This window comes from Rattus norvegicus, chromosome 1 (genome assembly GCF_036323735.1).
Source record: "Rattus norvegicus strain BN/NHsdMcwi chromosome 1, GRCr8, whole genome shotgun sequence".
NCBI lineage: Eukaryota > Metazoa > Chordata > Mammalia > Rodentia > Muridae > Rattus > Rattus norvegicus.
Genome location: NC_086019.1, coordinates 248,214,615 through 248,237,274, shown reverse-complemented (window position 1 = coordinate 248,237,274; position 22,660 = coordinate 248,214,615). Strand labels below are relative to the sequence as shown.

At 41.1% G+C, this 22,660-nt stretch overlaps 1 protein-coding gene across 11 annotated transcripts in view; it reads left to right on the top strand.

Annotated features, from left to right (window-relative positions):
- The first annotated feature begins 210 nt into the window (after positions 1-210).
- Positions 211-22,660, top strand: part of LOC120100032 (uncharacterized) — a 28,408-nt gene continuing 5,958 nt past the window's right edge. The window contains exons 1-3 of one of the 11 annotated variants that reach the window (XR_005499677.2): positions 211-486; positions 12,745-12,856; positions 22,013-22,113. Coding sequence is in view for 4 of the 11 variants with exons in the window: in XM_063281043.1 (XP_063137113.1) it covers positions 12,905-14,368 (1,464 nt within the window). In the remaining 7 variants the exon portion in view is untranslated. Of the gene's footprint in view, positions 22,114-22,660 lie in introns of those variants that run through there. The other 10 variants (XR_005499674.2, XR_010063259.1, XR_005499675.2 and 7 more) reach the window with 10 other exon arrangements.

Genomic DNA, 22,660 nt, shown 5'->3' with positions numbered 1-22,660 from the left:
TCACTGAGAGCTCAAAAGCATCCCCCCACAAGCAAACTTGAGCCGTGGGACCACAGGTAAGACCAACTTTTCTGCTCCAAGCAACCTGCCTGGTGGACTCAGGACACAGGCCCACAGGAACAGCTGAAGACCAGTAGACAGGAAAGACTACATGCCTGAAAGCAGAACACTCTGTTCCCATAATTGGCTGATGTTGGGAGCGGCTAAAGATGGCGCTGACATCTAGTGGTCGTTTGTGGTATTACAACCAATTAGCTGTGTCCTTGGCATTTCCTCTGGCATTTACAAAGCCAGGGTGATAAGCATGCTAATAAGGTATCTCATACTCCACCAATCCCCAGAGGACAAGTTTACAGCCACTGTCTGTTTTGTACATAAGGCGAGTGCCTTTGTTCCCTGGGGTCCCCCGTATCAAGAATGAGGTGTTCCTGCAATAAAGGCTGTTGAGAAGAATCCAACGGTGTCGCATCTTCCTTGCTGGTCGAGGTGGGTGCTTCAACTGGTGACCAAGTATGGGGACCCGAGAAAATTCTCTTTTCTTGTGAGTTCAGAAGTCTTTAGTTTTCCGGACAGGCAAAGTCGGTAAGTTCCCAGAAGGGGCAATTAGCTTCTGAATAAGGGACCATAAAGCTCCCAGGGAATAGGGATCAAAAAATTTCTCTAATGGGACAATAAGGTTTTCTGGAGTAAGCAGAGACGATGAAAGCTTTGGTATACAGGCTACAAAGTAAGGTTCTCTGGTGTAAGCAGAGACGATGAAAGCCTTGGTTTAGAGGCAAAAGGGTTTGTGGAACACAGCAATGTTGTCTTTCTCATTTGATCCTTTGTGGGTTGGACTAGCACTTTTGCCTTATACTCTTTTTGTGTTGTGGTGTTGCTACTGTTTGAATTGCCATCTTCCAGGACACGAATGCATTTGCTGGGAAGAGCCCACTAATGATGAGCCACAAGATCATGTGTAAATAAACATGCCAGCTCGCCCTGCTCGTAAATCAATCATAAATAAGGTCATAAAAGCATGGGAAACTCACACTCCACCCCACTCCTGTCAGCTCTTCAGGAGCTTCTTGGTCAGTGTAAGCTTAAAATCGAAAAGAAAATCCTGTTGAGTTTTCTTGATGAATGTAACCATTGTGCTCCGTGTTTTATAGTGTCAGGATCGCTCAAGTTAAGAGCATGGGACAAGTGAGGAAAAGATCTGTATTGGGAAACTACAGACAGCAAGCTTAAACCAGGGAAAAAGGTGCTTTGGTGTATGGTTTGTGCCTGTTTAGAAGATAAACGATGTGAAGAAGCTGTTAGGACAGGTCAGAAAATCCTTACAGAGCAACAAGAGAGTATGTCAGAAGGAGAGAAAGTTTTGAAGGAAGGAAAGAAAAGAAAAGGAGGAAAAGAAGTAAAGGAAAAGACAGAAAAGACCAAGGAGAGGATAGACAGAGACAGAGGTAATAATCAGGACCTAGAGACAAAGAAAATATATCCCTCCTTAAAGGCATTGACCTTGGGAATGTCTAGTGACTCAGAGCTTAGTGATAATGACTTAGTTGACCTTGAGGAAGAAGCCACTCTGTATGAGAAAGAGATTTATCATCCTGACTGGCCACACGCCTATGCTATGCAGAAACAAGTCAAAGAATTAGATAAGAAAGCAATTATACCAATGGCACCCCCTGCACCTCTGTATAACTTTCAATGTCAAAGGATGGTGAAGCCTGCAGGAGGTACTCTTTTTGCCCAGAAGTATGGAAAGAGTTAGGATTGAGTTTTCCAGTTTTCCTGGATGTAAATGGGCAGCAACATCATGAACCTGTTGACTTTAAGACAATAAAGCAATTAGCAGAGTCAGTCAAAACCTATGGAGTCAAGGCAGCTTTTGTTATCGCTCAAATTGAGGCTCTTGGCAGATACTGTCTCACCCCTGGAGACTGGGGGAGTTTATCCAGAGCTTGTCTTTCTCCGGGTCAATATTTGGATTGGAAATCTTTCCTTTATGAAAATGCTAACACTCAAGCTGCCATCAATTTGCCTTCAGGAGCAGACCCTCAGAGACATTGGGACGCTGACATGCTATTGGGAATAGGCAGATTTGCTCTGGACCAGACTGGTTATCCAGATCAGGTCTATAGCCAGATTAATGAAATAGCCATTAAAACCTGGAAAGCATTGCCTAATAGAGGCGCAGTCTTCAGGAACCTTACCAAGGTTCTGCAAGGACCCACAGAGCCATTTACAGACTTTGTAGCCCTCATTGTGGAGTCCACTACCAAGATCTTCGGAGACCCCAATACACCCATGCCTCTTAATTTTTTTTTTTATTAACTTAAGTATTTCTTATATACATTTCAAGTGTTATTCCCTTTCCCAGTTTCCGGGCAAACATCACCCTCCCCCCTTCTCTTCCTTATGGCTGTTCCCCTCCCCAACGTCCTCCCATTGTCGCCCTCCCCCCAGCAATCTAGGTCATTGGCGGTTCAGTCTTAGCAGGACCCAGGGCTTCCCCTTCCACTGGTGCTCTTACTAGGATATTCATTGCTACCTATGAGATCAGAGTCCAGGGTCAGTCCATGTATAGTCTTTAGGTAGTGGCTTAGTCCCTGGAAGCTCTGGTTGCTTGGCATTGTAGTACATATGGGGTCTCTAGCCCCTTCAAGCTCTTCCAGTTCTTTCTCTGATTCCTTTAACGGGGGTGCTATTCTCAGTTCAGTGGTTTGCTTCTGGCATTCGCGTCTGTGTTTGCTGTATTCTGGCTGTGTCTCTCAGGAGCGATCTACATCCGGCTCCTGTCGGCCTGCACTTCTTTACTTCATCCATCTTGTCTAATTGGATGGCTGTATATGTATGGGCCACATGTGGGGCAGGCTCTGAATGGGTGTTCCTTCTGTGTCTGTTTTAATCTTTGCCTCTCTATTCCCTGCCAAGGGTATTCTTGTTCCCCTTTTAAAGAAGGAGTAAAGCATTCACATTTTGATCATCCGTCTTGAGTTTCATTTGTTCTAGGCATCTAGGGTAATCCAAGCATTTGGGCTAATAGCCACTTATCAATGAGTGTATACCATGTGTGTTTTTCTGTGATGGGGTTACCTCACTCAGGATGATATTTTCCAGTCCCAGCCATTTGCCTACGAATTTCATAAAGTCATTGTTTTTGATAGCTGAGTAATAATCCATTGTGTAGATGTACCACATTTTCTGTATCCATTCCTCTGTTGTAGGGCATCTGGGTTCTTTCCAGCTTCTGGCTATTATAAATAAGGCTGCGATGAACATAGTGGAGCATGTGTTTCTTTTATATGTTGGGGCATCTTTTGGGTATATACCCAAGAGAGGTATAGTTGGATCCTCAGGCAGTTCAATGTCCAATTTTCTGAGGAAACTCCAGAATGATTTCCAGAATGGTTGTACCAGTCTGCAATCCCACAAACAATGGAGGAGTGTTCCTCTTTCTCTGCATCCTCGCCAGCATCTGCTGTCACCTGAGTTTTTGATCTTAGCCATTCTCACTGGTGTGAGGTGAAATCTCAGGGTTGTTTTGATTTGCATTTCCCTTATGACTAAAGATGTTGAACATTTCTTTCGGTGCTTCTCTGCCATTCGGCATTCCTCAGCTGTGAATTCTTTGTTTAGCTCTGAACCCCATTTTTTAATAGGGTTATTTGTCTCCCTGCGGTCTAACTTCTTGAGTTCTTTGTATATTTTGGATATAAGGCCTCTGTCTGTTGTAGGATTGGTAAAGATCTTTTCCCAATCTGTTGGTTGCTGTTTTGTCCTAACCACAGTGTCCTTTGCCTTACAAAAGCTTTGCAGTTTTATGAGATCCCATTTGTCGATTCTTGATCTTAGAGCATAAGCCATTGGTGTTTTGTTCAGGAAATTTTTTCCAGTGCCCATGTGTTCCAGATGCTTCCTAGTTTTTCTTCTATTAGTTTGAGTGTATCTGGTTTGATGTGGAGGTCCTTGATCCACTTGGACTTAAGCTTAGTACAGGGTGATAAGCATGGATCGATCTGCATTCTTCTACATGTTGATCTCCAGTTGAACCAGCACCATTTGCTGAAAATGCTGTCATTTTTCCATTTGATGGTTTTGGCTCCTTTGTCAAAAATCAAGTGCCCATAGGTGTGTGCGTTCATTTCTGAGTCTTCAATTCTGTTCCTTTGATCAATCTGTCTGTCTCTGTACCAATACTACCCAGTTTTTATCACTATTGCTCTGTAATACTGCTTGAGTTCAGGGATAGTGATTCCCCCTGAAGTCCTTTTATTATTGAGGATAGTTTTAGCTATCCTGGGTTTTTTGTTATTCCAGATGAATTTGCAAATTGTTCTGTCTAGCTCTTTGAAGAATTGGATTGGTATTTTGATGGGGATTGCATTGAATCTGTAGATCGCTTTTGGTAAAACGGCCATTTTTACTATATTAATCCTGCCAATCCATGAGCATGGGTGATCTTTCCATCTTCTGAGGTCTTCTTCAATTTCTTTCTTCAGAGTCTTGAAGTTCTTATTGTACAGATCTTTTACTTGCTTGGTTAAAGTCACACCGAGGTACTTTATATTCTTTGGGTCTATTATGAAGGGTGTCGTTTCCCTAATTTCTTTCTCGGCTTGTTTCTCTTTTGTGTAGAGGAAGGCTACTGATTTATTTGAGTTAATTTTATACCCAGCCACTTTGCTGAAGTTGTTTATCAGCTTTAGTAGTTCTCTGGTGGAACTTTTGGGATCACTTAAATATACTATCATATCATCTGCAAATAGTGATATTTTGACTTCTTCTTTTCCGATCTGTATCCTCTTGACCTCTTTTTGTTGTCTGATTTCTCTGGGTAGAACTTCAAGAACTATATTGAATAAGTAGGGAGAGAGTGGGCAGCCTTGTCTAGTCCCTGATTTTAGAGGGATTGCTTCAAGTTTCTCTCCATTTAGTTTAATGTTAGCAACTGGTTTGCTGTATATGGCTTTTACTATGTTTAGTTATGGGCCTTGAATTCCAATTCTTTCCAGGACTTTTATCATGAAGGGGTGTTGAATTTTGTCAAATGCTTTCTCAGCACCTAATGAAATGATCATGTGGTTTTGTTTTTTCAGTTTGTTTATATAATGGATCACGTTGATGGTTTTCCGTATATTAAACCATCCCTGCATGCCTGGGATGAAGCCTACTTGATCATGGTGGATGATTATTTTGATGTGCTCTTGGATTCGGTTTGCCAGAATTTTATTGAGTATTTTTGCATCGATATTCATAAGGGAAGTTGGTCTGAAGTTGTCTTTCTTTGTTGGGTATTTGTGTGGTTTAGGTATAAGAGTAATTGTGGCTTCATAGAAGGAATTCGGTAGTGCTCCATCTGTTTCAATTTTGTGGAATTGTTTGGATAATATTGGTACGAGGTCTTCTATGAAGGTCTGATAGAATTCTGCACTAAACCCGTCTGGATCTGGGCTCTTTTGGTTGGGAGACCTTTACTGACTGCTTCTATTTCCTTAGGAGTTATGGGTTGTTTAACTGGTTTATCTGTTCCTGGTTTAACTTCGGTACCTGTTATCTGTTTAGGAGATTGTCCATTTCCTGCAGATTTTCAAGTTTTGTTGAATATAGGTTTTTATAGTAAGACCTGATAATTTTTTGAATTTCCTCTGAATCTGTAGTTATGTCTCCCTTTTCATTTCTGATTTTGTTAATTTGTACACACTCTCTGTGTCCTCTCCTTAGTCTGGCTAAGGGTTTATCTATCTTGTTGATTTTCTCAAAGAACCAACTTTTGGTTCTGTTGATTCTTTCTATGGTCCTTTTTGTTTCTACTTGGTTGATTGCAGCTCTGAGTTTGATTATTTCCTGCCTTCTACTCCTCCTGGCTGTACTTGCTTCTTTTTGTTCTAGATGTTTTAGGTGTTCTGTTAAGCTGGTGACATATGCTCTTTCCTGTTTTTTTCTGCAGGCACTCAGTGCTATGAGTTTTCCTCTTAGCACAGCTTTCATTGTGTCCTATAAGTTTGGGTATGTTGTACCTTCATTTTCATTAAATTCTAAAAAGTCTTTAATTTCTTTCTTTATTTCTTCCTTTATCAGGTTATCGTTGAGTAGAGAATTGTTCAATTTCCACATATATGTGGGCATTCTTCCCTTATTATTATTGAAGACCAGTTTTAGGCAGTCGTGGTCTGATAGCATGCATGGGATTATTTCTATCTTTCTGTACCTGTTGTGGCCCGTTTTTTTTACCAATTATATGGTCAATTTTGGAGAAAGTACCATGAGGAGCTGAGAAGAAGGTATATCCTTTTGCTTTAGGATAGAATGTTCTATAAATATCTGTTAAGTCCATTTGGATCATGACTTCTCTTAGTCTGTCTACATCTTTGTTTAATTTCTGTTTCCATGATCTGTCCATTGATGAGAGTGGGGTGTTGAAATCTCCTACTATTATGGTGTTTGGTGCAATGTATGTTTTGAGCTTTAGTAAGGTTTCTTTTACGTATGTAGGTGCCCTTTATTTGGGGCATAGATATTTAGGATTGAGAGTTCATCTTGGTGGAATTTTCCTTTGATGAATATGAAGTGTCCTTCCTCATCTTTTTTGATGAATTTTAGTTGAGAATTGATTTTATTTTATATTAGAATGGCTACTACAGCTTTCTTCTTCTGACCATTTACTTGGAACGTTGTTTTCTAGGCTTTCCCTCTGAGGTAGTGTCTGTCTTTGTCTCTGAGGTGTGTTTCCTGTAGGGAGCAGAATGTAGGGTCCTCGTTGCATATCCAGTTTGTTAATCTATGTCTTTTAATCGGGGAGTTTAGGCCATTGATGTTGAAAGATATTAAGGAATAGTGATTATTGCTTCCTGTTATATATATATTTGGATATGAGGTTATGTTTGTGTGCTTTTCTTCTCTTTGTTTTGTTGCCAAGATGATTAGTTTCTTGCTTCTTCTAGGGTATAACTTGCCTCCTTATGTTGGGCTTTACCATTTATTATCCTTTGTAGTGCTGGATTTGTTGAAAGATATTGTGTAAACTTGGTTTTGTCATGGAATATCTTGGTTTCTCCATCTATGTTAATTGAGAGTTTTGCAGGATACAGTAACCTAGACTGGCATTTGTGTTCTCTTAGGGTCTGTATGACATCTGTCCAGGATCTTCTGGCTTTCATAGTTTCTGGCGAAAAGTGTGGTGTGATTCTGATAGGTCTGCCTTTATATGTTACTTGACCTTTTTCCCTTACTGCTTTTAATAGTCTTTATTTTGTGCGTTTGGTGTTTTGACTCTTATGTGACAGGAGGTGTTTCTTTTCTGGTCCAATCTATTTGGAGTTCTGTAGGCTTCTTGTATGCATATGGGTATCTCTATTTTTAGGTAAGGGAAGTTTTCTTCTATGATTTTGTTGAAGATATTTACTGGTCCTTTGAGGTGGGAGTCTTCACTCTCTTCTATACTTATTATCCTTAGGTTGTATCTTCTCATTGAGTCCTGGATTTCCTGTATGTTTTGGACCAATAGCTTTTTCCGCTTTACATTATCTTTGACAGTTGACTCAATGATTTCTATGGTATCTTCTGCTCCTGAGATTCTTTCTTCCATCTCTTGTATTCTGTTAGTGAATCCCATATCTATAGCTCCTTGTCTCTTCTTTTGGTTTTCTATATCCAGCGTTGTTTCCATGTGTTCTTTCTTGATTGCTTCTATTTCCATTTTTAATTCCTTCAACTGTTTGATTGTGTTTTCCTGGAATTCTTTCAGGGATTTTTTGACTCCTCTCTATGTGCTTCTACTTGTTTATTTATGTTTTCCTGGAATTCTTTCAGGGATTTTTGCGATTCCTCTCTGTAGGCTTCTACTTGTTCTCTAAGGGAGTTCTTCACATCTTTCTTGAAGTCCTCCAGCATCATGATCAAATATGATTTTGAAACTAGATCTTGCTTTTCTGGTGTGTTTGGATATTCAGTGTTTGCTTTGGTGGGAGAATTGGGTCCGATGATGCCATGTAGTCTTGGTTTCTGTTGCTTGGGTTCCTGAGCTTGCCTCTTGCCATCAGATCATCTCTAGTGTTACGTTGTTCTGCTATTTCTGACAGTGGCTAGACTGTCCTATAAGCCTGTATGTCAGGAGTGCTGTAGACCTGTTTTCCTGTTTTCTTTCAGCCAGTTATAGGGACAGAGTGTTCTGCTTTCGGGCGTGTAGTTTTTCCTATCTACAGGTCTTCAGCTGTTCCTGTGGGCCTGTGTCTTGAGTTCACCAGGCAGGTCACTTGCAGCAGAAAAGTTGGTCTTACCTGTGGTCCTGAGGCTCAAGTTTGCTCGTGGGGTGCTGCCTACGAGCTCTCCGTGGTGGCAGCAACCAGGAAGATCTGCACTGCCCTTTCTGGGAGCTTCCATGCACCAGGGTTCCAGATGGTGTTTGGTGTTTTCCTCTGGCATCAGAGATGTGTGCAGAGTGCAGTCTCTTCTGATTTCCCAGGCGTGTCTGCATCTCTGAAGGTTTAACTCTCCCTCCCTGGGGATTTGGGTGCAGAGAACTGTTTATCTGCTCGGTCCCCTCAGGTTCTGGCGGTGTCTCAGACACAGTGGATCTGCTGCTCCTGGGCCCTCCTCTACGGGAACCCAGAGGCCGTATACAGTTTCCTCTTGGGCCAGGGATGTGAGCAGGGGTAGGCAGTGTTGGTTTTCTCTTCTGCTCTGCAGCCTCAGGAGTGCCCACCTGACCAGGCGGTGAGGTCTCTCTCCCATGGGGTTTGGGAACAGAGAGCTGCTGCGGGCAGGGATCCGCCAGTTTGTGACTCCCCCTGCTACATACTGGAAGTGCCCGGTCCTAGAGGAATTTTGCCTCTGTGTGTCCTGAGATCACCAGGCAGGTCACTTGCAGCAGAAAAGTTGGTCTTACCTGTGGTCCCAAGGCTCAAGTTTGCTCGTGGGGTGCTGCCTATGAGCTCTCCACAGCGGCAGCAACCAGAGCTATGCCTCTTATTAAGCAGCTAGTGTATGAACAATGTACAAAAGATTGTAGGACTGCTATAGCACCGTATAAACATAATGGTTAAGAATTTGGATGAAGGTCTGCAGGGAGATAGGAGGGCCATTGACTAATGTTGGCCTAGCTGCAGCAATGGTACAATTAAAAAGGAAGGGTACTACAGAGATTTGCTTCAGATGTGGCCGTAAAGGGCACTAAAGAAGTCAGTGCCCAGACAGAAGTGGAGAACAGAGTAATAGCAGACCTCCACAACCTAGATTGTGCCCCTGCTGTAAGAAAGGGAACCACTGGGCAAATGAATGTCAATCTATAAAAGACTTGGATGGTCGCCCCCTAGCGACAGGATATGTTGGTGCACGGCCAAAAAACGGACAAAGGGGCCCACGTCCCCAGGGCCCTCAAATATATGGGGCTCTACAGAACGACAGGCAGGGACAAGACAAACAGAGGCCTTGGCCTTCTCTTCACCACCCAAAGGACCAAGGAAGCCACTAAAGGCTCCGCAGGACTGGACCTCCACTCCACCACCAGACTCATACTGACCCCCCAAGTGGGAGTACAGCCTATAGACACAGATTTTAGAGGACCTCTCCCTAAAGATACAGTTGGGCTGTTGTTGGGACGCTCCTCCTCTGCCCTGAAAGGTTTACAGATTGTACCTGGAGTAATTGACCCTGATTATTTAGGCACAGTAAAAGTCTTGGTAACCTCTCCCCAGGGAATTACTGCTATTTCTCCTGGAGACAGAATTGCCCAGCTGCTGCTTCTGCCTATCTTGCATAGGCATTTTCCTGCTGAAAATAGAGTCAGAAGAGACAGAAGTTTAGGATCTACAGGCTCCCGATTTGCCTTTATCTTGTTAGAACTGGGTAATCGTCCAATGTTAACTTTGACTGTGGAGGGATGTTCTTTCCTTGGTTTGTGAGACACTGGAGCAGATCATAGTATCATCTCTGTTCATGACTGGCCACCCAGGTGGCCTACGCAAACATCATCTCAGGCCCTATGTGGTCTAGGGTATGAAATGGCTCCCTTACTTAGCTCCAAGGAGTTGACATGGAATGATGCAGAAGGAAGGTCAGGAAAGATTACTCCATATATTATAGACATTCCTGTGACACTGTGGGGCAGAGATGTATTAATAAATTTAGACATGAAACTGACTAATGAGTACTCCCCACAGGCCAAGGATATGATGACAAAAATGGGCTACATGCCCAGAAAAGGTCTAGGAAAAAATTTACAAGGACAAGCTGACCCAGTGCTGCTGAATTCTAAAAGGGACAGGACAGGTCTGGGTTTTTCCTAGGGGCCATTGAGGGAGGCACACCCATTACATGGAAAACAGAGGAACATGTGTGGATTCCTCAATGGCCTTTATCCTCTGAAAAATTAACTGCTGCTGCTGAATTAGTGTCTGAACAGCTGCATTTGGGACATATACAGCCAGCCACATCCACCCTGGAACACACCTATATTTGTTATCAAGAAAAAATCAGAAAAGTGGCAATTATGACATGATTTAAGAGCTATCAATTCTCAGATGCAAATAGTGGGTCCCATACAGAGAGGTTTACCACTGCTCTCTAGTATTCCTGATGATTGGCCTATTATTATTATTGACATTAAAGACTGCTTTTTATTCCATTCCTCTTGCCCCACAAGATAGCGTGCGATTTGCATTTACTTTACCCTCTATGAATAATGAAGAACCTGATAAGCATTATCAGTGGGTGGTCTTGCCTCAAGGTATGGCGAATAGCCCTACTATGTGTCAGCTGTATGTATGACAAGCCCTACAGCCTATACGTGACCAATTCCCAAAATTAAGAATAATACATTTTATGGATGATATATTGCTTTCCGCTAAAGATTGTAGCACCCTAGAAACGGCCTATGCTAAAGTGGTTAAGGTGCTTGAAAACAATCAATTGTTTATAGCACCAGAAAAGGTTCAAATGGGCAAAAAGGGAGAGTATTTAGGAACAAAGATTACTCCTCATAGTATTTCCCCTCAGAAAATTGAATTACGAAAAGATCATTTAAAAACATTAAATGACTTTCAAAAGTTACTAGGAAGCATAAATTGGATTCGACCCTATAGTAAAATGCCTAATGTAGATTTACAGCCACTCTATGAGATCCTGAAAGGAGATTCTCAGCTTACTTCACCCCGTGCTTTAACCAAGGAAGCACGATTATCCTTAAGGAAAGTAGAGGAAGGACTGGAAAAGGCAATGCTAAGAAAGTACAGGGAAAAGGAGGATCTTCTTTTGTGTATACTGAGAACTTTTCATCAGTCTACAGGAGTGCTATGGCAACAAGGACCACTTCTGTGGATTTATCCCCATATTTCCCCTAATAAGACCCTTGAATATTATCCTTCTGCTGTTGCACAGCTTGCTATGTTATGTGTTAAATCTTGTATTCAGCATTTTGGTATTTTACCCAAGAAAATTATTATACCATATACTGCAACACAGGTGGAAACACTGTGTGCCCTAATAGATGATTGGGCCATATTATGCTGTAGTTTTGATGGAGAGTTTGACAATCATTATCCTAAGGATCCTTTGTTACAATTTTTACTGAACATCCAGTGATTTTTCCTAAAGTCACTGCCTCAGAGCCTTTGTCTGGAGCGTTAGATATTTATACAGATGGCTCCAAGACAGGTGTAGGTGCCTATATGGTTGATTCTCAAGAACCAGTATTAATTCAATACAGTCCAGGCACCCCCCAAATTACAGAATGTAAAATTGTATTGAAAGTTTTTATAAGATTTCATGATTCTTTTAATTTAATTTCTGATTCTGCTTATGTAGTTAACCCTGTGCGCTCACTTGAAATTGCATGGCCAATTAGGTCGACTAGTACTGTATGTCAAATTCTTTTAGAATTACAAAAATTGATTTGGGCCAGAAAAAATAAATTTTTCATACAACATAATCGAGCTCATACTAATTTGCCTGGTCCCAGGGCCAGTAATAATGCCCTGGTGGATGGTAGTACTCATAGAGAATTTATTTTTCATGCAGCTCCAGTTGATCTCGCTAGAGAATTTCATCAAAAGTTCCATGTTCCTGCTTTCACTCTTCAACAAAAATTTAAAATCTCTAGAGCTGCAGCTCGTAATGTGGTGCTAAGTTGCCAGAATTGTGTTCAATTTCACCCCCCTCCTCAGGTGGGAATTGACCCTCGTGGTCTGATTCTGCTAAGACTTTGGCAGATGGATGTCACACACATATCTCAATTTGGAAATTTAAAATATGCTCATGTTTCTGTTGATACCTGCTCCGGTATTATACATGCCACTCTGATCACTGTGAAAAGGCTCGTAATGCCATTAGTCATTGCTTAGAGGCGTGGGCAGCCTGGGGAAAGCCTGATAGTCTCAAGACAGACAACGGGCCTGCCTACACTGCAAAGTCCTTTTGGGCATTTTGCCAAACTATGCAGGTCAAACATACTACAGGATTGCCATACAATCCCCAAGGTCAAGGAATTGTGGAAAAAGCACATCATACCTTAAAAGAGCTCTTACAAAAACAAAAAGGGGAATTGTCTATGGCAGAACACCAAGAGAACAGTTGTCTTTAGCTCTTTTTACTCGGAATTTCTTAATTTTGGACACGCATGGCTGCTCTGCTGCGGATCGCCATGCTGCTACTAAACCTATGACTAATGCAGACGTAAAGTGGAAGGATGTCTTAACTGGTGAATGGTGTGGCCCAGATCCCGTAATTTCGAGATCTAGGGGAGCTGTTTGTGTTTTTCCACAGAATCAAGACAATCCGATCTGGGTGCCTGAACGTTTGACTCGCAAACTGCCTCCTGCTATTCCTGAAGATGAGACTATGAACCTTATTATTACTACTGGGAATGGTAATCCAGGTTGGTTCACTCATGCTGTGGGCTATTGCCAGATCCTAGCCAGTACTTATGCCAGTTCATAGCAATTCTACTGTTTTGCCAACCTTTTTATCCACATCCTGTTTGCGTGATGTTCCTTGTATAGTGCCAAATGGAGAATTGCCCCAACGGTATACTGCCACTAATCTTTCTTTGTTACATACATTATGTTTCACTCTTAAAAATTCCTCCCTGCCTTGCATATGGCTGCGAAGGACAACATTGGCAAATTGGTTAGATCCTGTAAGTAATAGTGCTATTGGCACTGGAACCATCCTGGCTGCCTTGAGTCAAATTACCCAAGGAGACTCTTCAGGCAGTGGGGACACATCAATCAATAATTCTGGTAAGTTGAACATTACAACTTTAATTATGATGCATAATTGTAGTTTTCCATCACCCTCAGGGCAAGGCATTCACACACTGGATAACTCTACCTGTAGTAGAGTCCTGCCTACTTGCCCCCCATATCAAGCCTTTCCACCTAATTTTACCCCATGTCAGAGTCCATTCCATAGAGCAAAACAATTCCTACCGGGATTTGAATTTTCCCCTCCTCTTGGCAATGTACAGTATGATATGGAAAAAAATAAGACTGGCAAGCATAATTTTTGGCCTTGGTATCAATGGGCATTATCAAATGAGCAGGGAGCATGCACATCTCTAATTCCTTTTGCTCGATTATTAGGTGAAGAATTTACATTGTATAATATTTCAGCCACTAGAACTAATAACAAAACCAGTTTAGTAAATGTAAAGATTAATGGCCTTTTAGCAAATGATGCTGCCATTGCTTCAGTATATGTTAGACCACCTTTATTCTTTCTTATAAGCACTAATGTAAGCGATAATGCTTTAAATTGTAATAACTCTGATGTAGTCCATTATTTAGCTGAATGCTGGGATGGCACCAATGATACCACAGTGATGGTCAAGATTCCTTCTTTTGTGCCTATCCCTGTGGAAGCAAATCCAGATAATTTCCCCATACTTCATTTACTAAGAACCAAAAGGGATTTTGGTATTATGGCAGCAATAATTTCAGCCATTATACTATCAGCCGCTGCAGCAACAACAGCCGCGATTGCTATGACTAATCAAGTACAGACGGCTGAGACTATCAATCAGATTGTGGAAAGAACCGCAGTGGCATTAGAGATACAAGAAGAATTTAATGCCCACGTGGCATCTGGCTTTCTATTAGCTAACCAACGAATTGATTTAATTCAAGAACAAATTGAGGCATTATATCATATGACACAGCTGACCTGTGTTTCCTCCCTTAGAGGCTTATGTATTACTCCTTTGCAAGCTAACCTTTCTCAGTATTCTCAGCAGAGCAAAGAAATCTCGAATTATTTGAAAGAAAACTGGTCCATGAAAGCGGAGCAATTATCGAGACAATTGCTGATGCAGATTGCTGTCCTTAACAAAACTAGAATGGAACTGATCACATTTGGAGATTGGGATTACCAATGCTTTCTCCTTTTTTAAAGAACGGGCTGGCATGTTCGCCTGGGGGGCCATTGTCCTCTTGGGATGCGGATTATGTCTATGGCTCTTTTGCCATTTACAACGAGAGCATGCCAGACACAAAGCGATTGTTTATCAGGCTATGGTTGCCATTGAAAGTGGTGTTTCTCCCAATATATGGCTGGCCTCTTTGAAAAATTAAGAGGTTGCCCTAGATCGTATTTTGTCACTGTTATGTGAAGCCATTGTATCCAGAGACGGGCAACTTTCCTTGGGCTTGGACCAACCTAAGGAAGGAGCCCGGTGACGATAGGGTTATCCAACGACGGGTAAGGCCAAACTGTCGAGAGGAACGACCTAAGACAGGAGCAATGACAATATTGATATGACACCCTGATCTAGACCAGTCATAGACAGAGGTGGCTACGCCCCGTTTGAACATTCGGGCTGGTCAAATGCCCCTCTGCCCAGTTTCTCCCCCAAATTAAACACACACGAATAGCCCAGAACGGTGTGTTACAACATAAATCCTCTCTAGCCATTGGGGTGCAGTCCTAACTGCAAGAGTGGCTTGCCATGGCCGAGGTGGGCACTCTGTGAGACATGTCTGATCTCTCTCAGACCACTACCTCCATCTAATGGTTTCAATTTTATAATACAATAAAGGGGGAGTTGTTGGGAGTGGTTAAATATGGCGCTGACATCTAGTGGTCGTTTGTGGTATTACAACCATTTAGCTGTGTCCTTGGCATTTCCTCTGGCATTTACAAGGCCAGGGTGATATGCATGCTAATAAGGTATCTCATACTCCACCAATCCCCAGAGGACAAGTTTACAGCCACTGTCTGTTTTGTACTTAAGGCAAGTGTCTTTGATCCCCGGGGTCCCAAGTATCAAGAATGAGGTGTTCCTGCAATAACGGCTGTTGAGAAGAACCCAACGGTGTCGTGTCTTCCTTGCTGGTCGAGGTGGGTGCTTCAGGATGAAAGGAAACAGGAAAACAGGTCTACAGCACTCCTGACACACAGGCTTAGAGGACAGTCTAGCCACTGTCAGAAATAGCAGAACGAGGTAACACCGGAGACAACCTGATGGCAAGAGGCAAGCACAGGAACCCAAGCAACTGAAACCAAGGCTACATGGCATCATCAGAGCCCAATTCACCCACCAAAGCAAACACTGAATATCCAAACACAAAAGAAAAGCAAGATCTAGATTTAAAAACACATTTGATCATGATGCTGGAGGACTTCAAGAAAGACATGAAGAACTTCCTTAGAGAAACACAGGAAAACATAAATAAACAAGTAGAAGCCTATAGAGAGGAATCAAAAAAATCCATGAAAGAATTTCAGGAAAACACAATCAAACTGTTGAAGGAATTAAAAATGGAAATAGAAGCAAAGAAGAAAGAACACAGGGAAACAACCCTGGATATAGAAAACCAAAGGAAGAGACAAGGAGCCATAGATATAAGCATCACAAACAGAATACAAGAGGTAGAAGAGAGAATCTCAGGAACAGAAGATTCCATAGAAATCATCGACACAACTGTCAAATATAATGTAAAACGGAAAGAGCTACTGGTTCAAAACATACAGGAAATCAGGGACACAATGAGAAGATCAAACCTAAGGATAATAGGTATAGAAGAGAGTGAAGACACCTAGCTCAAAGGACCAGTAAATATCTTCAAAAAATCATAGAAGAAAACTTCCCTAACCTAAAGAAAGAGATGCCCATGAACATACAAGAAGACTACAGAATTCCAAATAGATTGGACCAGAAAAGAAACACCTCCTGTCACATAATAGTCAAAACAGCAAATGCACAAAACAAAGAAAGAATATTAAAAGCAGTAAGGGAAAAAGGTCAAGTAACTTATAAAAGCAGACCTGTCAGCATCACACCAGACTTCTCACCAGACACTGTGAAAGTCAGAAGAACCTGGACAGATGTCATACTGACCCTAAGAGAACACAATTGCCATCACAGATTACTGTATCCTGTAAAAAATCTCAATTAACATAGATGTAGAAACCAAGATATTCCATGACAAATCCAAATTTACACAATATCTTTCTACAAATTCAGCAGTACAAAGGAAAATCTATGGTAAAGCCCAACATAAGGAGGCAAGTTAGACCCTAGAAAAACCAAGAAACTAATCATCTTGGCAAAAAATCAAAGAGCAGAAAAGCACACAAACATAATCTCACATGCAAATATAAATATAACAGGATGCAATAATCACTATTCATTAATATCTCTCAACATCAATGGTCTCAACTCTCCAATAAAAAGACATAGATTAACAAACTGGATATGCAATGAGGATCCTGCATTCTGCTGACTACAGGAAACACACAAAAACATACACTACCTCAGAGTGAAATGCTGGAAAACGAATTTCCAAGCAAATGGTCTGAAGAAGCAAGATTGTGTAGCCATTCTAATATTGAATAAAATCGACCTTCAACTTAAAGTCATCAAAATGATAAGGAAGGACACTACATATTCATCAAAGGAAAAATCCACCTAGATGAACTCTCAATCCTCAATATCTATGCTGCAAATATAAGGGCACATACCTACATGAAAGGAACCTTACTAAAGCTCAAAGCATATATTGCACATCACACAATAATAGTAGGAGATTTCAAAACCCCACTCTTATCAATGGACAGATCATGGAAACAGAAATTAAATAGAGATATACACAGACTAAGAGAAGTCATGAACCAAGTGGACTTAACAGATATTTATAGAACATCCTACACTAAAGCAAAAGGATATACGTTTTACTCACCACCTCATGTTACTTTCTCCAAAATTGACCATATAATTGGTGATAAAACAGGCCTCAATAGATATAGAAAGACAGAAATACTCCCATGCATCCTATCAGACCATCACGGGCTAAATCCGGTCTTCAATAACAGAAAGGGAAGGATGCCCACATATACATGGAAGTTGAACAATGCTCTACTCAATGATAATCTAGTGAGGTAAGAAATAAAGAAAGAAATTAAAGACTTTTTATAATTTAATAAAAATGAAGGAACAACATCTCCAAACTTATGGGACACAATGAAACCTGTGCTAAGAGGAAAACGCATAGGTCTCAGTGTCAGCAGAAAGAAACAAGAGAAATGGGGTTGGGGATTTAGCTCAGTGGTAGAGCGCTTGCCTAGGAAGCGCAAGGCCCTGGGTTCGGTCCCCAGCTCCGAAAAAAAAAAAAAAAAAAAAAAAAAAACAAGAGAAAGCATATGTCAGCAGCTTGACAGCACACCTAAAAGCTCTAGAACAAAAAGAAGCAAAAACAGCCAGGAGGAGCAGAAGGCAGGAAATAATCAAACTCAGAGCTGAAATCAACCAAGTAGAAACAAAAAGGACCATACAAAGAATCAACAGAACCAAAAGTTGGTTCTTTGAGAAAATCAACAAGAAAGATAAACCCTTAGCCAGACTAATGAGAGGACACAGAGAGTGTGTACAAATTAACAAAATCAGAAATGAAAAGGGATACATAACTACAGATTCAGAGAAAATTCAAAAAATCATCAGATCCTACTACAAAAGCCTATATTCCACAAAACTTGAAAATCTTCAGGAAATGGACAATTTCCTAGACAGATACCAGGTACTGAAGTTAAATCAGGAACAGATAAACCATTTAAACAGTCCCATAATTCCTAACGAAATAGAAGCAGTCATTAAAGGTCTCCCAACCAAAAAGAGTCCAGGTCCAGACTGGATTAGTGCAGAGATCTATCAGACCTTCATAGAAGACCTCGTACCAATACTATCCAAACTATTCCACAAAATTGAAACAGATGGAGCACTACCGAATTCCTTCTATGAAGCCACAATTACTCTTATACCTAAACCACACAAAGACCCAACAAAGAAAGAGAACTTCAGACCAATTTCCCCTATGAATATCGACGCAAAAATACTCAATAAAATTCTGGCAAACCGAATCCAAGAACACATCAAAACAATCATCCACCATGATCAAGTAGGCTTCATCCCAGGCATGCAGGGATGGTTTAATATACAGAAAACAATCAACATAATCCATTATATAAACAAACTGAAATATGAAAACCACATGATCATTTCATTAGATGCTGAGAAAGCATTTGAAAAATTCAACAGCCCTTCATGATAAAAGTCCTGGAAAGAATTGGAATTCAAGGCCTATACCTAAACATAGTAAAAACCGTACACAGCAAACCAGTTGCTAACATTAAACTAAATGAAGAGAAACTTGAAGCAATCCCACTAAAATCAGGGGCTAGACAAGGCTGCCCACTCTCTCCTTTCTTATTCAATATACTTCTTGAAGTTCTAGTCAGAGCAATCAGACAACAAAAGGAGATCAAGGGGATACAGATTGGAAAAGAAGAAGTCAAAATATCACTATTTGCATATGATATGATAGTATATTTACGTGATCCCCAAAGTTCCACCAGAGAACTACTTAACTGGATAAACACCTTCAGCAGAGTGGCTGGGTACAAAATTAACTCAAATAAATCAGTAGCCTTCCTCTACACAAAAGAGAAACAAGTCGAGAAAGAAATTAGGGAAAAGACATGCTTCATAATAGTCCCAAATAATATAAAATACCTCAGTGTGAATTGAAACAAGCAAGTGAAAGATCTGTATGATAAGAACTTCAAGCCTCTGAAGAAAGAAATTGAAGAAGACCTCCGAAGATGGAAAGATCTCCCTTGCTTATGGATTGGCAGGACTAATATAGTAAAAATGGCCATTTTACCAAAAGCAATCTGCAGATTCAATGCAATCCCCATCAAAATACCAATCTAATTCTTCAGAGAATCATACAGAACAATTTGCAAATTCATCTGGAATAATAAAAAACCCACGATAGCTAAAACTATCCTCAACAGTAAAAGGACTTCTGGGGGAATCACTATCTCTGAACTCAAGCAGTATTACAGAACAATAGTGGTAAAAACTGCATGCTATTGGTACAGAGACAGACAGATAGACCAGTGGAATAGAACTGAAGACCCAGAAATGAACCCACACACCTATGGGCACTTGATTTTTGACAAAGGAGCCAAAACCATCCAATGGAAAAAAGATAGCATTTTCAGCAAATGGTCAACTGGAGGTCACCATGTAGAAGAATGCAGATCAATCCATGCTTATCACCCTGTACAAAGCTTTAGTCCAAATGGATCAAGGACCTCCACATCAAACCAGATACACTCAAACTAATAGAAGAAAATGTGGGGAAGCATCTCGAACACACAGGCACTGGAAAATATTTCCTGAACAAAACACCACTAGCTTATGCTCTAAGATCAAAAATCGACAAATGGTATCTCATAAAACTGCAAAGTTTCTGTAAGGCAAAGGACACTGTTGTTAGGACGAAACAACAACCAACAAATTGGAAAAAGATCTTTACCAATCCTACAACAGATAGAGGGTTTATGTCAAAAGTATACAAAGAACTCAAGAATTTAGACTGCAGGGAGACAAATAACCCTATTAAAAATGGGGTTCAGAGCTAAACAAAGAATTCACAGGTGAGGAATTCCTAATGGCTGAGAAACACCTAAAGAAATGTTCAACATCTTTAGTCATAAGGGAAATGCAAATCAAAGCAACCCTGAGATTTCACCTCACACCAGTGAGAATGGCTAAAATCAAAAACTCAGGTGACAGCAAATGCTGGTGAGGATGTGGAGAAAGAGGAACACTTCTCCATTGTTGGTGGGAGTGCAGACTGGTACAACCATTCTGGAAATCAGTCTGGAGATTCCTCAGAAAAGTGGACATTGAAATACCTGAGGACCCAGCAATACCTCTCTTAGGCATATACCCAAATGATGCCCCAACATATAACAAAGACACATGCTCCAGTATGTTCATAGCAGCCTTATTTATAATAGCCAGAAGCTGGAAATAAACCAGATGCCCTTCAACAGACGAATGGATAGAGAAAATGTGGTACATCTACACAATGGAATATTACTCAGCTATCAAAAACAATGACTTTATGAAATTCGTAGGCAAATGGTTGGAACTGGAAAATATCATCCTGAGTGAGCTAACCCAATCACAGAAAGACATACATGGTATGCACTCATTGATAAGTGGCTATTAGCCCAAATGCTTGAATTACCCTAGATCCCTAGAACAAACGAAACTCAAGATGGATGACCAAAATGCGAATGCTTCACTCCTTCTTTAAAAGGGGAACAAGAATACCCTTGGCAGGAAATAGGAAGGCAAAGTTTAGAACAGTGGCAGAATGAACACCTATTCAGAGCCCGCCCCACATGTGGCCCATATATATATACAGCCACCAAACTAGATAAGATGGATGAAGCAAAGAAGTGCAGGCCGACAGGAACCGGATGTAGATCTCTCCTGAGAGACACAGCCAGAATACAGCAAATACATAGGTGAATGCCAGCAGCAAACCACTGAACTGGGAATGGGACCCCCGTTGAGGGAATCAGAGAAAGAACTGGAAGAGCTTGAAGGGGCTCGAGACACCATGTGAACAACAATGCCTACCAACCAGAGCTTCCAGTGACTACGCCACTACCCAAAGACTATACATGAACTGACCATGGGCTCCAACCTCATAGGTAGCAATGAATAGCCTAGTAATAGCACCAGTGGAAGGGGAAGCCCTTGGTCCTGCCAATACTGAACCCCCAGTGAATGTGATTGTTGGGGGGAAGGCGGTAATGGGGAGAGGATGGGGAGGGGAACACTCATGTACAAGGGGCATGGGAGGGGTTAGGGGATGTTGACCTGGAAACCGGGAAGGGGAATAACAATTGAAATGTAAATAAGAAATGCTCAAGTTAATAAAGATAAAAAAATAAAAAGATGCCAAAAGCCTACAATGGAAAAAAGAAATGATCTTCAACAAATGATACTGATCTAACTGGAAGACAATATGTAGAAGAAAGAAAATAGATCCATATTTATCACCTTGTACAAAATTCAAGTCCAAATAGATCAAGGACTTCAAATTAAAACCAGATACACTAAATATCATAGAAGAGAAAGTGGGAAATACCCATGAACACATTGGAACAGGAGACAATATCTTGAACAGAACACCAGTGTCTCAGATCAGTTTTGAGGATCAACAACTGATAAATGGGCCCTCGTGAAACTCAAAGGCTTCTGTAAGTCAAAGGATATTGTGAATAAGGGAAAATGGTAGCCTACAGATTTTGAAAGGATCTGAACATACCTACATATGAGAGAAGGCTAATATCTGAAACTTATTTTTTAAATTTTTTACTGGTTTTTTATTCATTTACATTTCAAATGTTATGCCCCTTCCCAGTTTTCCTTCCACAAGCCCCCTATCCTCTCCTTACTCCCCCTACCCCTATTTCCCACCTGCCCACCCACTATGGCCTCAGTGGCCTAGCATTTTCCTATCCTGGGTCATCAAGCCTGTATAGGACCAAGGGGTTTCCTTTCCAGTGATGCCATATAAGGCAATCCTCTCATAAATATCCACCTGGAGGCATGGGGAACCCCAGTATACTCTTTGGTTGGTGGCTTAGTACTTGGGAACATTGGGGGCTCTGATTGGTTGATATTGTTGTTCTTCCTATGAGGTTGCTATAGTCCTTTCCCTTTTCCTTCCAGGTCCCCATGCTTTGTCCAATGATTGGCTGTGTACATCCACATCTGTATTGGTTTGAATCTGGCAGATCCGCTCAGGGGAAAGCTCTACTGGGCTCCTTTCAGTAAGCACTTCTTTGCATTAGCAATAGCGTCTTTGTTTGGTGTTATCAGATTGGATGGATCCCTAGCATCTGGGAATTTCTAGGGGCTACCAACAGTTCCCCTTCCCCCACTTGCTACACATCTACTTTCAAATTCCTAACCCTCTCTATTTCTCCACCATCTCCTTCCATATTTGAACTGACCCCCTTTTCACTCCACCTTCTCTCTTCTTCCCAGATTCCTGTCTCCCTCTACTTTCCAGAGATTATTCTCTTCCCCCTACTGAGTAGTACTGCAGCATCCACACTTTGTGGATCTCCTTTTTTTTTTTTTTAGTTTCATATGGTCTGTGGGCCACATCATATGTATGCCAAGTTTCTTTTTGGCTAATATCCACTTATCATTAGTACATAACATGTGTGTTCTTTTATGACTGGGTTAACTCACTCAGGATGATATTTTCAAGTTCCATCCATTTGCCTATGAATTTCATTGTTTTTAATAACTGAGTAGTACTCGTTGTGTAAAAGTACCACGTTTTCTAAATCCATTCTTCTGTTGAGAGAC